This window comes from Herpailurus yagouaroundi, unplaced genomic scaffold, assembly GCF_014898765.1.
Source record: "Herpailurus yagouaroundi ecotype Mexico unplaced genomic scaffold, PumYag 142, whole genome shotgun sequence".
Taxonomy (NCBI): domain Eukaryota; kingdom Metazoa; phylum Chordata; class Mammalia; order Carnivora; family Felidae; genus Herpailurus; species Herpailurus yagouaroundi.
The window spans coordinates 11,012,484-11,029,961 of NW_024412397.1; the positions used below are offsets into that span (position 1 = coordinate 11,012,484).

Below are 17,478 nucleotides of genomic sequence, written 5' to 3' on the forward strand. Positions count from 1 at the left end.
TTTATATATATCCAAATGAACTAGAACATTTGAAATAGTTTTTAAAATTTTTTGTAGATACCCAGAATCCTCGTGTAAGGTGATAACATTACTACGTTCACATTTGAGTGTAGGTGAACATGATTCTAGTACCATAAAGTTACCTCACTCTTTAAACAGCTTTCTCTATTTCTTTCCCACACCATATCATGCGAAACTATGTGTGTTGACTACGCTTCCAAAATCAGAGCATGCTGGTCTCCTTACTCTTGTTCAGGCTGCTTTCCGTAATTGGAATCCCATTACCCTCGTCTGAACGTAACTATGTCATATCTCCTCTGATATGCCCAATCTTCCCTGACCTTTCAATCAAGGGCGTCCACTCGGCCCACTAATTACTATCAGCATTCACACTGTGATGGGTGCTGTTGTGTTCATCTAAAAAACAAAGTAAAATAAAATAAAATAAATACATTATTGACTCCACTGCCGTATCCATCTAATCATGCTTCATTTTCTTTCCTTTAGAGAAGATCAGTTTTAAAGAGTTATCCAATGCATCATCCTATTTACTGTCTTTTAAACTCTCTGGAGCCCACTCCAGTCAAGGCTTTACCCGTACTACTTAGCCTAACGGATCTGGTCAATTCTATCAATATCTATGTGCAGCTAAATCCAATCAATTCTCAGTCCTAATATAGTTTGATTTCTCAGCAGCATTTGACAGCAGTTGCTCTATCCTTATATGCTTTTTCTTCTGTCTTCCTAGTCACTTTTAACAATCTTCTTTGCCTTCTTTTCATCTCTGCATACTTTAAGCTTTGGTGTATTTCTGGTACCAAGCCCTAGGGCCTCATTTCTCTTCCCTTCAGAGTCACTCCTTTGTGTTTCCCTATAGCCACCTGACTTTAGATGCCGCTTCTATGCTGACAACTCCCAAATATAGAACTTTAGTATGAACCTCTCCTGTGAACCCAAGATTTGTATATCCAACTGTCTACTCAATATCTTGATTTATAAGTTATATACATTTAAACTGGACATATATTTGACTTCCTGGTCATACCTGCCTCCTCCTCTAACCCTCTTTTTACAGATTTTCCCCAGCCTTCATATCGCTCAGGGCAAAATCTCACCCATTCAATTCTAATTCAATTCAATTCAACTGATCCAACTCAGATTGCACTGGGTCAAATTTAGGTCAATTCTAATTTCTGACCCAGAGTGAAATGATGATCAATCCTGCATGATTTTCAATATTCTGTGAGCGCGCGCGCGCACACACACACACACACACACACACACACAAATGTACACACATAGAATACCTCCTGATAATAGACACTTACTTTAAGATTTTGAAAGTCACCTTCCCTTCTGTTCTTTCTCATATCCAAAACTCAATCCTCTGCAGATCCTTTTGGCTCTACCTTTTAAAAATATCCATAATCTGAACATTTCTCACCAACTTCCATTTGCAACCTTCAGTCATACCACCCTCTTAATCTGGCCCCCACCTAGCCTCTCTGCTTCTACCTTTGTTCCCCTCTGCTCTACTCTCAGCACGACTTTAGTGATCTTGTCGAAATGCATACCAGATCATAGCACTTAAACGTTTTACCGCGTCACAAAGAAACAGTCAGAGGCCTTCATATAACCTCCATTGTCCTAAATAATCTGCCATCATCCAGTCTTGTTCCATTACGTCTGGGAGCTCTTGTGTTAGCGCTCTAGCCCTTGCTTGTGGACAAACCAACACCAGGCAACTGACCTACTCTCGGTCACTGGCTTGGTGGCCTTTTGGCTTGCTCTTCCCTCTTCCTGAAATTATATTTTCTCAACTATACATTTTCCCACAGAGGAGGGGAAAAAAAACACTGCAGCACAATTAAGCTGTTACTTCCTGAAAATAGTAAAAGTATTGACACCTTTTAAATCACATTTCTCCCATGCCAAAAAAATAAACAAAAAGGGAAGGACAATCTCACAAGGCAATCTGTGAAGTGACTTGCTCTATACATCTAAAAAAATCAAGAATCTGGGTTTTTTTTCATTTTTTTAACGTTTATTTTTGAGAGGGAGAGAGAGAAGGACAGACCACAAGACAGACACAGAATCCGAAGCAGGCTCCAGGCTCTGAGCTGTCAGCACAGAGCCCAACATGGGGCTCAAACTCACAAACTGTGAGATCATGACCTGAGCCTAAGTCGGACACCAAACCGACTGAGCCACTCAGGCACCCCCAAAAGACAAGAATCTCTTTAAAGAAACATTCTATTACATGCTCTTTTTAAAATTCTACAAAGTTTCATTCTTTAGAATATTGACATATATGATTATTTCTCACATTTTAACAGAAATCACAAATAATAATTTACAAATAGCTAACTCCTTATCAGTTTTATGCAAGTCAATGCTGAAAAATAAACAGAGCTCAATTACTTATATTTATATCTATGTATTTCAAATATAACTGCCATTGTTTTCACATGACCAAAACCATAGGGTCATGTGACTCCAGCATGGTTGTCTTACCACATCCACTCACCGACTCCCATGGATCTATCTTTTTTGTTTGTTTGTTTTCATTTCCACTATGGCCAATGCACTCAGGCTCAGAATGTAAAAACCAAACTATTACACTTAGAGTTCACTTATTTGTTTTAGGCTTTTCCAACTTTAATTCACACTTACATTTACTGATAACTTTAGATATCAGAGAATGCTTGAGTGAAATTGAAAACTCTTTTTATCAATTTGGATGGTTGAAGGATATAATAAAAAATAAATTCAAAACTATTGACCAAGTATGCATATGGATAGAAATTTGGAAATTATATGTACTGGTGATAGGACTTCCAAGGGTATATTTGAGAGAAAATAATAGATGCTCAAGTAGGATATTAGGGAAAATAAAATACAGATTACAAAAATAAAGAAAGTATAGATAGCCCGATAGATCGATCGATAGATATTGATTTAAAAAAAAAAAAACAAGTGACTGGTGGAAAGTGATGGGTATGGGTTTTCTCATAGTCCACACAAAAAAAGGGTGCTATATTCGGGAGTTTCTTATATTTATTATTTGTGTGATATCTCTTGAATTTTGCTTTTAAAGGTTTTTACCGTTTGACTGTCTCTGAAGCTGCACCCACTGGGACTTCTATAGGAAAAATCATGGCATATGATAATGACATTGGAGAAAATGCAGAAATGGATTACAGCATTGAAGATGATTCTCAAACATTTGACATAATTACTAATAATGAGACACAAGAAGGAATAGTGATATTAAAAAAGGTAGCTGTATGGACAATATTTACTTTGCAGCATAATACAAACTCAAATCAGAAATACATGAAATCATTTTGTTTAGCCAGTTAGTTATTGCTTTATTAAGTAATTGAAATGAGAACCTGTGATTTATGATTTAGGGAGCAAAGGGGCTTAGAAATGAGAGAGAGTTACTGCAGACTCTCAAATTACTCAAAGAACAGTCTTTTTTATTTATTTTCATTTTTTTAAAGATTTTTAAAGGACAAACTTTTGTGAAAGACTTAAATTAATTCTCAATTCCGTAAGAAATTTATGAACAGAAAAGTATAATTTTAATCCTAAATTAAAAATAGAACTATTATTCCAAAACATTAGATGTAAATAACAAAACACGTGGCAGGATTTGCTATGCAGCTGCTTAATGATACTATGAGAGGGATCCTACCAACTACCCAAAGAGCAAAACCTAACTAAAACCTAACTAAATGATACTATCAGAGGGATCCTACCAACTACCTAAAGAGCAAAACCTAACTAAAAAGCAACTGAGACTTAATAACTCAAACTTTTTTTTTTCTAAGTAATGACTTAGGTTACTGAAGCCATTTCTTCTTGTGTACGCTGTATTTCTTTGTAGAAAGTGGATTTTGAGCACCAGAATGACTATCGTATTAGAGCAAATGTTAAAAACCGCCACGTTGATAAGCAGCTCCTGAAATACCATGTGGAAGCTTCCAGCACCCTCATTAAGGTCCAGGTGGAGGATGAAGATGAGCCTCCTGTCTTCCTCCTCCCATATTACCTATTTGAAGTCTTCGAAGGCAGACCGCATGGATCATTCGTAGGCACGGTCTCTGCCACAGATCCGGATCAGAGGAACTCTCCTATCAGGTATGTTTGGAAGGCTAGTTCTGGCTTCCTAAATGAGTGAATCCAAGTTAGCTCAAAGATAAAATTTCACACAAATGTAACAGAGATGAATCTCTCTTTCTCTTCTTGGTACTTTTCAAATTCGCCACAGTTTAACCTTGTGAAAACAGGGAGCTCACTATTGATAAAGTTGCAGTGAACTAAGCAACTGCAGTTGTGCAAGAAATAGGCAATCCCCAACCAAACTTCAATGCGATCAGCTCTATTGATTGGGGGCAAGTAGGTGAGGGAAAAGAAACCATTGACTGCATCACTTGAGAAGCAAAGCCGATGACCTATGGTCCATTCAAATACTATTTAATTTGGGACGCCTGGGTGGCTCAATCGGTTAAGCATCAGACTCTTGATCTCTGCTCAGGTCATGATCTCATGGTTCGTGAGATCTAGCCCCGTGTCAGGTTCTGTGCCGACAGTGTGGAGACTGCTTGGGATTCTCTCTCCCTCTGAAAATAAATAAATAAACTTATAAAAAAATAAAAAAAATATATTATTTAATTTATTTTCCAAAAATGAGAAAGCCTTCACAGGATACCACTTAAAGTAGTAAAAATGAAATCAGTCCAATCAGTTAGAAATAAATATTAAACAATATTTGCCATCTATTAAACTAGTCTATTTTCAGGTATTATACCTTCATTTTTTCCCCCAGTATTTGTGCTGTAAGCCTCGTTACAGAAAACAACAACAACAACAACAAAACCTGTTACATGTTTCCTTCCACTACCTTCCCTTACTCATCTGCTTTCAACTCTTCACAGTTCAGAGAATTATACAAACTTCCATGTACTTAGTAGATGCTGGTTACTGCTTTGCACTTTGTAGGGGCTATGATACAAAGAAGAAACTTCTTGAGAAAGAGGAATGCTCCCACTTTTCCACTGTAATCCCTAACACTGCCTTCTAATATGTCAATATAGTTCTTATTTAGTAATAGTAGTTTGAGTTATAAATGTAAGTATATATGTGGTGTTACTTATATGTGTATACAGTTATACCCAGTAAAGGAATGTAGATGTTTTTAGAAGTAATATATCTATTCACCTACATATTGTTCTTTTGAGAATACTGAAGAATACATAACTCTAGAAAATGCTTTAAGGATCAAGATATTTATATATCATCATTTATAATAATAAAGGGTTGGGGGGCGCCTGGGTGGCGCAGTCGGTTAAGCGTCCGACTTCAGCCAGGTCACAATCTCACGGTCTGTGAGTTCGAGCCCCGTGTCAAGCTCTGGGCTGATGGCTCGGAGCCTGGAGCCTGTTTCCGATTCTGTGTCTCCCTCTCTCTCTGCCCCTCCCCCGTTCATGCTCTGTCTCTCTCTGTCCCCAAAATAAATAAAAACGTTGAAAAAAAAATTTTAAATAATAAAGGGTTGGAAACAATGATCTAATTGTAGTGGTATAATTAAGGCAATGGATGATAAATACTTGACAGTGATGCTTATGAACATAGCTAAAAACATTGCATGTGGGAGAGGGGCAGAAAGAGAGAGAGACAGAGGGAGGGAGGGGGGAGGGAGAGAGAATCGCAAGCAGGCTCTGCATTGATAGCATAAACATAAAACTCGATCTCACAAACTGAGATCATGACCTGCTCCAAAATCAAGAGTCAGATACTTAATTGACCGAGCTAGCCAGGCACCCAAAAGGACTATCATTTAATGTCTCTAATGGATATTCTTTCATTTAGAGGTACCTTTTAAATAAGACTGCTTTTCATATGTTTGTTAGGATGAAAATAGCGCCTTGAACACATTTCAGTTGGTACTCATCCTTCTCTCTCTCCTTTCTTTCTTTCTTTTCTTTCTTTTTTGGAAGCACAATCTCCAAAAAAATGTTTGAAATCAAATACTAAATGATTTCAATTTGAGTTTTAATGGGGTACATCTTCCTTAATACTCATTCCATGGCAAGCCATATGGATACCAAAGGAAATGATAGGGCATTCTATTTTACCCTCAGCAGTGTTCCATTGTTTGGAGGAAAGAAATTAACACATAGTAAACAGATTAAATTATACATAATTCTAATAACTCGTATTACTTAGTTTTTCCTTCCATGTAGGAATTACCTGTTATTTCTCTGAAGGGTGGAGATTCCCAGGCCCAGTTTCAACAAGTATTGGTTGAGATAACTGGCTTAACAAATTGTTCTTGCCAGGTTGTCATTATTAAGGACAGAAAAGCTTGCGAAAATGTGCCTTGATATAAATTACAATAATAAGTTATGTGGTAAATGTTTAAGAAAAACCAGGGTGCACGTATGAAGAAAGGATGTAAAAATTATACCTGAAAGGCGGGTGATACAGTTGTTTTAAGGGGCCTCGTGTACTAGGAATTAGAGTCCAGAAATTGTCTGTGATAACATTTCCACCCCAAAATTAATGAAGAACTTCATAAGGAATTTCCCTTAGGATTTTCATTTTTATCCCTAAGACTATGTATTACCGTATTGTTTAGAGTCCACATATAGGGAATGTACCCTTTTGCCACTTCTGTGTATGACTCATTCTTTGGACATTATTGAGGTTTCCTTTTAACTGAACCCATGGCCAAAATTTGAAATATTTTATCAATATCACAATGACAGTATATTCTTTTCTGATAGAAAAACAAAAGCAGGTTCAACCCAAAGCAAGCGGGGGTCAGAGGGGAGCAGTGGTGGTGAGGAAGGAAATAAAACACAGCAGAAGCAATGACTTTAAAAACAATAGAGAAATGCAAGGAAACCAAAAACTGATTCTTTCAAATGTTTTTTTTTTTTATTAACATTTATTCGTTTTTGAGGGGCAAAGAGAGACAGAGCCTGAGTGGGGAAGGGGCAGAGAGAGAGGGAGACATAGAATCTGAAGCAGGTTCCAGGCTCTGCGCTGTCGGCACAGAACCCAATGCAGGGCTTGAATTCATGGACCCAGAGATCATGACCTGAGCTCAAGTGAGAGGCTTTACCGACCGAGCCACCCAGGCTCCCCTAGAAACTGATTCTTTCAAAGCACCAATACAATTGATCAGTCTTTAGCAAGCCAACAAAGTGGGAAAAAAGAAAGAATGGACAAAAGTTACCATGATCAGAAATGAAAGAGGGAACATAACTATTGTTCCCATAGACATTGAAGGATACTATAGGGAAATACTCTGAACGACTCCAAGCCCCTGAATTCAGACCCATTCCTTGAAATCCCTCCAAGGAAGCTACCGAAATTCAAGTAAAGAGGAAAAACAATCTGAGAAGTTATGTATGTGAAAAACAGGGAGAAACAGGAAGAGCTTTGGGGGTATCCAAGTGTCAGGGGTGTTCTCCTGTGGAAGGGGACTGTCTTTCACGTTTCAGCTGTGCACTAATGGAAGCACTTAATCCTTGAAACACCCAGGGGAGCTGTAGCCTGGTTGGAAAACTCTGACTTTTGTGTATGGGGTTGGCTATTATGTGTCTCAGTTGCTTTGTCTGTGACGTGGGGATAGTACTTCTGTAGAGGCACGTGAGGATTAAGGACGAGAGACACAGGCATCTGCAGAAGTATGCATGGAACGGGCCATTTGTTTATTCCATTTAGGCAAGAGCTGTTAGCAATGGCAAACTCATGCAGTGACATTTTATTCATTCAGCACTTTTGTAGGAATAAAGAGTTCCATAAAAAGGAATTCTGAAATGAACCAAAGATTGATCTTTTACACATCAAAACTTCACATTTTAAGCTTTTTTAGCTCCAGCTCTTTCTAAAATCCCTTGCACACATCTTTCCTTTCCTGAATGGTATGTATTGGCTATTATTTAAAATGTTACTGATGACTCAAGGTCATCATTTTTAAAAAACTTTTATTTGAAAATTTTATTTCAAACATTTAATCGGTTTTATTTGGAATGCATTATTATAGAAACAGGATATTCTAGATGTTTAATACAAAATATTAACTGTTAAACTACGGTTGCTTTTTTTTTTTTAATGTTTATTTATTTTTGAGAGAGACAGAGATAGAATGAGAGTGGGTTAGGGGCAGAGAGAGAGGGAGACACAGAATCCAAAGCAGGCTCCAAGCTGTCAGCACAGAACCCGACGCAGGGCTTAAACTCACAAGCTGTGAGATCATGACCTGAGCTGAAGTCGGACACTCAACTGACTGAGCCACCCAGGCGCCCCATACGGTTGCTTTTTGTCAGCAAATCTCTTAAGGAGGAAACGTGACCATTTGGGGATATGTAAGTAAATTGCTTATTGAAGGTTTAAAAATGAATAGAGTTAAAACCAAATTCCTCTAAAGCTTAATTCTCTGTAATTTCTATTTTAATTCTCCCCTGAACACTAGTCTACAAATCAGTGTGATATTTTTAGAGACCTGTCAATTCGAGATTAAAATATTCTCATCTCTTGCCACATAATTATGGAAAAACTTACTGATGTCTCATCAAAGTCTTCAGAAATATACATGCAATGAGAAGTCATCACTGAACCCAAGTTATTACTCTTCTTTAATTTTTATTATTAATCATTTGCAAGCAGATAAGACATGCTGAGTACTTCAAAGGCTTCTTTCATTGTGGAGTTTGAGATCATTTTCCAGGCTTTGCATGAGGGAATTTTATCATCTGGCTTCTTTCCATGCATGCTCTAACAACAGCATATTCCATCTATTATCATTACTTTATATGTGTGTATAAATATTTGCATATATATGTGTATACATGTGTATGTATATATACACATATATATAATTTTTTAAAAAGTATCAGAATGTGTCCTTTAAACAAACAAAACCAAACATTTCTCATATGTCAGCAATCAAGTAATTAAAATATGGCACACAGATTTAGCAAGCCACTATATGGTGTAGGAAAGAGACTCAGAGCAGCCTAGGGGAGGATATGCTTTACGTGGCTTCGAGGGAAAAAACAAAGGTTGGCAAGCATTCATCTTTACCCATTTATTTGGATTTGTTAATTTCGCAAATGACATTTTCCCATTTATTTATTTACTTTTATGTTTATTTATTTATATTGATGGGGGAAAGAACAGGGGAGGGACAGAGAAAGAGAGAGAAAGAAAGAGAGAGAAAGAGAGAATCCCAAGCAGGCTATGCACTGTCAGCATAAATCCGGACACCGAGCTTGGTGCTGGTCTTGAACCCATGAACTGTGAGATCATGACCTGAGCAGAAATCACGAGTCCAATGCTTAAACCAACCGAACCACCCAGGCGCCCCCTTTTATCATTTATGTTTAACTAAGTCATTCACATATTAAAGTTGTCTTTTGGGAATAAGAATGAATTACATGTGTTTAGATTTAGCGTACATAAGTTCGAACCTGAGAATATTTTAGTTGTTTTTTTTTTTTTCTTTTTTCGTCACTGAGTTAAATCTAAACTATATTCATGTACCTTTCTAAACACCGTTTGGCATTATGTCATTTAGCTATATGGAGCATGCATTTAATTTGTCTTATTGCCTTAAAATAGTTTAAATATCACAGTTCCATAGACAAAATAATAAAATTAAGGAATACTTTTTTGTTGTTGTTGTTGTTGCAGGTATTCTATGACGAGAAGCAAAATGTTCAATATTGATGACAATGGCACAATAATCACAACCAATGCTCTTGATCGAGAGATTAGTGCTTGGTACAACCTAAGTATCACAGCCACAGAAAAATGTAAGTACTCATTTAGGAACCACACAGTGGTTCACCGAATATTTTAAACCATTCGGTAATGTCCAAATGTAGGGGGAACAGCTAGCTTAAAACTTCGTTGGAATTGGACTTAAATGATACATAATATGTCAAAATTCATATATGTGTATTTTATTTTATTATTTTAGATTACCAATGTCTGTCTATTCCTTTTACAGCTTATGTGTATAGTTACCACTAACTGATTTATTTTGCTTAGCATAATACCCTCTAGCAGTCAGAGAAAGGCAAATACCATACGATTTCACTCATATGGGGAACTTAAGACACAAAACAGATGAACATAAGGCAAAGAAAAAGAAGGAAAGGGAGGCAAATCATAAGCCACAAGAGACTCTTAAGAAAAGAGAATAAACTGAGGGTTGATGGAGGAAGGTGGTGGGGGGAATGGGATAATGGGCAGCAGTCATTAAGGAGGACACTTGTTGGGGTGAGCACTGGGTGTTACACATAAGTGATGAATCACTAGAATTTATTCCTGAAAGCAATATTACACTATATGTTAACTAACTAGAATTTAAATTAAAATTATGAAAAAATATACATATATTTGCCACTAAATACTTTAAGACTTTTTATTATGACAAATTGAATATAATTTTTGCAATTTTTTAACTGGGATATAGTTAATATATATTTTCTGTGGGTCCTCTTATAAGTTATGAGTTTAATGAAAATAGAAAGTCTTATGTACATTCCACACAGAAAAAAAAATATCCACCCTTAAAAAAATTCTTACGGGTGGAAAGAAGTTGGAATTTTATTGCGTAGGAATCTTTCCCTTAGAGCAAATTTTTTTAATTTAGAGAAATGTTTAATTAATGTTCTACATTATTTTACTACTATCCAAGGAATAGTAAACCTAATGAGTGGGAATTAAAATTTTAAATTTAATGTTATTTAAAACTGACTAGTAATATCATTCCATTTAACCATAATCAGTTTAAACTGATTCTGTTAGTTCACAAGGGGACTATTCTAGAAGTCACATACAGGATGCCCGTGCCTTGTTCTATTTCTGGAAGAAAATGTTCGCTATACTCTTGGACATTAGGGACAGGATAACACTCCAACACAGCCTTTTAGAACTTAGGCATTTAAAATAATCATATATCAATGAAATTATGAGAAAGAATATGAAGGATTCCAACAACAAACATCCATTGGTACATTGCAAACAGTCACATGTTTCCAAATTAAATACATAGTGAAAGTCGTGTTGATAGTCACATCTTCAGGAATTGGCGGTGACCAGTATTGTTTGTGGTATGTCGTCGTCGTCGTCGTCGTTTTCAGGCATAGGTAGATGATTCCATTTTCAGGTTGTAAAAATTAGATAAAGTCATCCTAATTTACTGCTTGGATAGTGTCTTCACGATGATCAATTAATTTGTTATTATTAAGTCAACCATTTTAATTCAAGCTCAAAGGAATAGATATAACGCAATATAAAAGACTATCAAAATCATTACTTTAATCCAATTGATAGGTTTCCTATAGTTCAGTAAAGAATTAAATTTGTGAATATGAAATGTTCTAGAATGCATCCTTTAACCTGTTTTGCATAATTTTTAATAATCTTGTTTGCCTCTGTGGCTTGTTCTTTTTGAAACCTTTAAATGTATATCTGATTCCTCACTTTATTGAGCAGTTGGCAGGTGATATGGTGGAGTAAAGAGTGGAAAGCGTCTGTTGCATATTTTTTTGTCTTGCATTGAATAGCTCTATGGCAACACAGCAGGAGAACGGAGTCTGGGTTTTGAATTTTCCATTTAACTTAACAACAAAGGATGAGAAGCAAATGTTACAGGGAATACAAGTCTGCTGCAACAGAAGAAATGCCAAGGCTCTTGGTGTCAGAAAACACAAAGATGCTTATTCTAAACCAAGAAGCTTTTATTCATTGGGCTTTCTGAGAACAAATTATTTATAATATCACTATTTACCAAACTATTGAGGAAAAGAATTCAAATCAGTTCAAGGGGAGAGTGGATAGCTTGGAAAAAATGTGTTTCTCTATAAAATATTTTTTTTAGCTATTATAAGAGCATGTTTTAACAAATTGGTAGAACCTGTAGGCTTATTTTATATATAAGGGATAATTTTTGTAAAGATGTATCATTTACTTTTTGTTAAATTAGAAGTGCTGCCATGTGAGTTATGAGAAGGCAGAATCTTTAAAATAAAATGTATTATGTGTATTCTGAGACACAAATTATTCTAATATTTTATGAAAGAATACAAAAAAGGATGAATGCGTGACGGATATGAAAAGTTTGCAAAATAATCCAATTAAACCAAACCCATTAATTACATGGTTACTTTTAATCAAAAGGATGCCATGAAGATCTCTAAGGAGATATTGTTCTATGTAACTTTTTTGTTGCCCAACCCCCCCCCCGCCCTTTTTTTAAGAACATGGAAGTAAATGGTAGCATTACAAAATGAAGCAAAAACAGTACACAAATCTCTGGGTTGCAAGATCACTGCTGTCCATAAAAATTATTAATTCAACATATATATGTATATTTACATATATACTACAGAGTATATTACCTAATCAATTTAATTATGTCACGGCACACATACTGTGTTCAGAGGTGATATCCCAAGATTCAGTGACCAGCACAATGGAAGTAATCTTATAAACTGTTCCTCCTTACCAGCTCATCAACAGGCTTCACCTTATTAAGGAAAATAGTGGCTCCAAATGTTCTATGTAATGTACTTTTATGTATGTGTGTAGGTGTGTACGCATTTAATATTCAGGCAATAAAACTATTTCAATTGGTAGTTTACAGTATTACTTATCACACAGGTTTACACTAAGGGCCATAGATATTATACTGGTGTGTGTGTGTGTGTGTGTGTGTGTGTGTGTGTGTGTATATATATATATATATTAGGGAAAATAAAGAGGCAGTGACAATGGCTATAAAAACTGGGTACCATTTGTGATTCACAAGGAAAAAAAATGACAGCTTTGTCATGTTGTATCTTTAGATATTTGTTTATAAAACCTATATTTTGCAAAATGGTTGTGAGTATTGTTGACTCCTCAGGAATTATATTTTATTAAATACATTACTTTTATAATGACATGCATATACACCTTGTGTGAAAGTACATTTAGTAGCACTTTTATGGCTCTTAATAAAAAATTGAGGCCACTTTATTCCTATTTCACAGAAGACAAATCTGAAACTGCAGTTTATTTGCCCAAATGCTAAATGATGAAGCCAGGGACTGATCACCATTAGATCTTATTCCCAAGCCTATGTCTAAATCTCATGCCACACTAGGCCACACTGTCTCTTACTGAGAATGTGAAAAATGGTACTTGCTCTCAGTATTTTCTGATGTAAATATATGCACAGTAATCTTGATCAAATTTGATTTTTTTCCATTTGTACTCTTAAAAAATAAAGTTTAGGGACACCTGGTGCCTCAGTGAGTTAAGGGTCTGATTTCGGCTCAGGTCATGATCTCGTGGTTCGTGGGTTTGAGCCTCGCATCGAGCTCTACGCTGACAGCTCAGAGCCTGGAGCCTGCTTCAGATGCTGTGCCTCCCTCTCTGTCTGCTCCTCCCCGGTTCATGCTCTCTCTCACTCTCGCTCTCAAAAATAAATAAACATAAAAAAAAAAAATAACGCAGTTTAATTACAAAGTTATTTCGATTACTCAAACATGGGGTTTAAGTCTGTTTGTGTTGTACGACTTCCTCAGGGCCACCCACTGATCATCTCCATCAGTATGTGAGCCAAATTCTCCTTTGATACTGATTCTGAACGTTCTCTGAGGTTTGCTCATCTCATTCTGTACTGTTGTTCCGGCCACGTTCATTTGTTGATGAAAGCATGTGTGGTTGGTAATTGATGGGCTGGTCATTGAAATGTGCCCTACAGTCATTAAAAGGGAGTTTGGAGGATGAATAATTTTTTGAATAGATTTTAAAGAACATTGTCTTATTGGGCAAAAGTATGTTACAACATATTTTTTAAAATAAATTTGCTCTTGGAACATTAAAGTCAGAACCTAGTCATATCATAATAATTGTTTTATGTTTGAAGATGGCGACATAAAATACATGTGACATTTAAAAACAATAAGTTAGTGTGGGCTTGAAAACATTTTAATTCTGTTGAGGAAAAGCAAGTAAATAGGGTTTCAAATAAATTCAGGTAAAAATAGAATAAAACAAGAGATTTATTAGATATGTAATTTTAGATACAGAAATTCATAAAATATGATTAGATCAACATTGAAAGCTGATCACTTGATGCAAAAAGTACCAAGTTATTTAGTAAATTTTTACACTTAAAATTTTGTGGATCATAGAGTATTGTATTAAAACAAATAATTATAAATAAAAGAAGATTAAAGTGCAGTCAAGGAAAACAAAGTTGTAAATGCCTGTGAAAGGCAAACTGAATATAAACTGAATATATTTATTTTACACAGAATTTAATACTTAGAAGTTAATCACTGTTTCAGAAATAAGTGATTAGAAATGTTATCAAGAACAGGAATTATACAGTTCATGCTGATCTGCTCTTGGCATTTTAAATCAGTTTCTTAGACTAAAATATATACATAGATATATATCTATATATATCTATGTATATATTTTAGATAAAAGAGACTTGATAGTCCCACTGTTATTTTTATTATAAAGCTAAAAAGTTACACGATTGGGAATAAAATGGCAAAATAAAATATAATTAGATAAACCTTTGCAGAACCCCAAAGTTAGTGTATATTTAATTCATCCTTCAAGATGTGTTTGAATATTTTTTTTCATTTTTTTTAATTATCTAGAAGGAACTTTATAACCCCAAGTAACCAATTATCACATACTTTTTCTCTTTCTCTGGCATTTTTTTCTTACTCCACACAAACACATGTTACACAATTTTGGAGAAAATGTTCATAGGCGCCAAATTCTTATCAATCTAAAAACATATAAGTCTCCACAGTAATATGAACAGAACACCTGAATGTTGGAAAATAAGGAAGTCACAAAATCCTTACGGAGAACGTTTGCTGTGCAAGGTATACACCATAAAGCTTACAATGTAACAGTTATGCTGATTATAGGAAAGAGATGTTACATTTTAACATTTGTTTTCCCAGCAAATGAAGGTCATTGTGCTTAGTCTCTTTCCTGGAAAGATTCCCAAATTAAGCACCAAGCTATTTATCAGTATGCCAGCTAAGTGAATAAAAGTCCTAACTACTCTTAAATGAACTTATGAATATATATATATATATATGTATATATAATAGTAGTTATACCAATTACCAATTATACCAATTTTGTAGTTATACCAATTTTAAACCTAAGTTTAAAGGGATTTTCCAGGAAAAAAAGATAAAAACCTTAAATGAATTTCTTACTACTTTAAAAAAAATGTAGCAGAAGTAGTTTTTCTGTTTTACTTAAACAAAAATTTGTTCTGTGGCTATATATATTACATGTTTAAGCCATAAAAAAATGTAAGCTCTATTTTTTTAAGTTTATTTATTTATTTTGAGAGAGAGAGAGTGTGAGAGAGAGAGAGCGAGCCCAAGCCGGGGAAGGGCAGAGAGAGAGGGAGAGAGAATCCTAAGCAGGCTCCGCACCGTCAGTTCTGAGCCCAAGGAAGGGCTAGATTCCATCAACCATGAGACATTGACCTGAGCTGAAATCAGGGGTTGGAAGCTCAACCAGCTGAGCCACCCAAGCACCCTAAGCCTTAATCTTTGAATAGTTGTATCTTGAAATATCTAGAAATAACTATATCATAATGTTTTATTTATTTATTTTTATCCTGAGCATAACAACAACAGAGAAGAATCTCGGTGATAATTCTTAGGGTAAGCCGTCACCATCCTAAGGTGATAAATGGTAGAGGCTGGATTTTTTGGTATGTCATAAACCTGGCAAATTATAATTTTAGTTAATTAGACGTTACACTTTTTATCATAATTGCAACTGTCATTTATTGGAAGAAATAATTACAGAGTCTCATCCCAATCCGGAAAGCAATCCATCATAACGGAATAGAGAGAAACCAGTTTTATCGTTGAAAAGCATTAAACCAGGAATTTCATGTGCATTAGAGAAATCTGCTGAGATTTCCAAGACCAGAAGAAATTTCGCCCTATTATAGAATCAGACATCATGTTCTCAAGATAACCAAGTACTAGCCTTCATGTAGGAAGACTTCACACGACGTATCACGCATCGTTCCCTCTGTGCTCACCGGGTAGCTGGCATGACCATCTGTGTTTGCTGCCCGGTTTTATCCAAAAGAAAACTAAAGTTCTCATACTTTGAGGACAAGAGGGAGTTTTGGACTTGGGTCAAAGCCTTTGCTGAAATTGGTTAGGCTCCTACCCTCCAACAGAAACTGGGAGTGCTATTTTCCTCTATAATTATATTTTAAAGAGTTGGCTCCCACTGCTTACGAAGATAGGCCTGAGTTGTAAAGTTGGCAAGACATTTATTTAATAGCTTTTAAAGGGTTACATACATTTCAAAGAACACAAAACAGCACAACAAACAAACAAAAACAGAGAACACAAATTACAAGTTTCCTAAAGTAATACTTTAAGAAGAGGAAAGAGGGAAAGTCTTTCCCGTTATTTTCAACCGGAAGAATTAAGCCTCATTTTTGTTTTTTTAATGTATTTGTCCTTACAAATGACAACTGCAAATATAATGCTTTTCAAATAATTAACATGATATTACAAAGACATTAAAACAACAAAGATACCTTCCTCCCCTTTTTCTTTAATTATAAGTATCTTCCCACAGCATTAAAAAAAAACATTTAAGATAATGATATGCAAATATACAAAATATCACGCTGCAATTTGCTTTATTATTATTTCACAAAATGCGGTGTCTATCACTCCTGATTAGTAGATAAATAAAATAATAATATTTAATATTTACTGCTTATGTATATCCTAAGTAATTTTATAAATATATCTTTTAATTAATTTAATCTTTATAATGGTTCTATAAGGTAAGTTACTAGTATCTTTCTCATTTTACAGAAAACCCACTGAGACAGTGGCTTTTTCTCAAATTGAGAATCAAGATTAAAATCTATTTTTATAGCTCATGGACACTGATACATTTATTACCTTAACTCATCCATTTTTAATAAGCACACACAATTTCATAGTATGGTTGTAATTTATTTGTCAATTCCCTTTTGATATGCACTTGGATAATTTCCAGTTATTTGAGATGCAAAAAAAAAATGTAGAAGAAATGAATTGGATCCCCTACTCTTTCTTTGTATGTATTAGTACCTTGGACCATAGCACAGGTTTCCCTAAGGAATTATGGGGTCAAAGATACCTGTAGTTTAACTCTTACCATCTACTGCCAGATTAGATTCTGGAAAAGGTTTACATCCTTGTTATTTTTCAGTACTCCTCCAGCACTGTCTCTGTTTTCCATATTTAACATGGAACCCATGGACTAGGGCATCATTGTCCTCACTGCTGGTGAGCCAGAGTGTTTGTTAATATTACGATAGAGCAGTGTTTCAAATGTGCACAGTTTTGCCTCCTAATACCTTTGACAATGTCTGAAGTCAACTTTGATTGT

The 17,478-nt window shown here is 35.3% G+C and overlaps 1 protein-coding gene across 4 annotated transcripts in view; it reads left to right on the top strand.

The window, feature by feature from the left end:
• Positions 1-17,478, top strand: part of CDH19 (cadherin 19) — a 108,306-nt gene that overhangs the window by 56,867 nt on the left and 33,961 nt on the right. For all 4 annotated transcript variants that reach the window (XM_040478600.1, XM_040478601.1, XM_040478603.1 and 1 more), the window contains exons 6-8: positions 3,098-3,279; positions 3,893-4,146; positions 9,712-9,833. In XM_040478600.1, the coding sequence (XP_040334534.1) occupies positions 3,098-3,279; positions 3,893-4,146; positions 9,712-9,833 (558 nt within the window). The remainder of the gene's footprint in view (positions 1-3,097; positions 3,280-3,892; positions 4,147-9,711; positions 9,834-17,478) is intronic.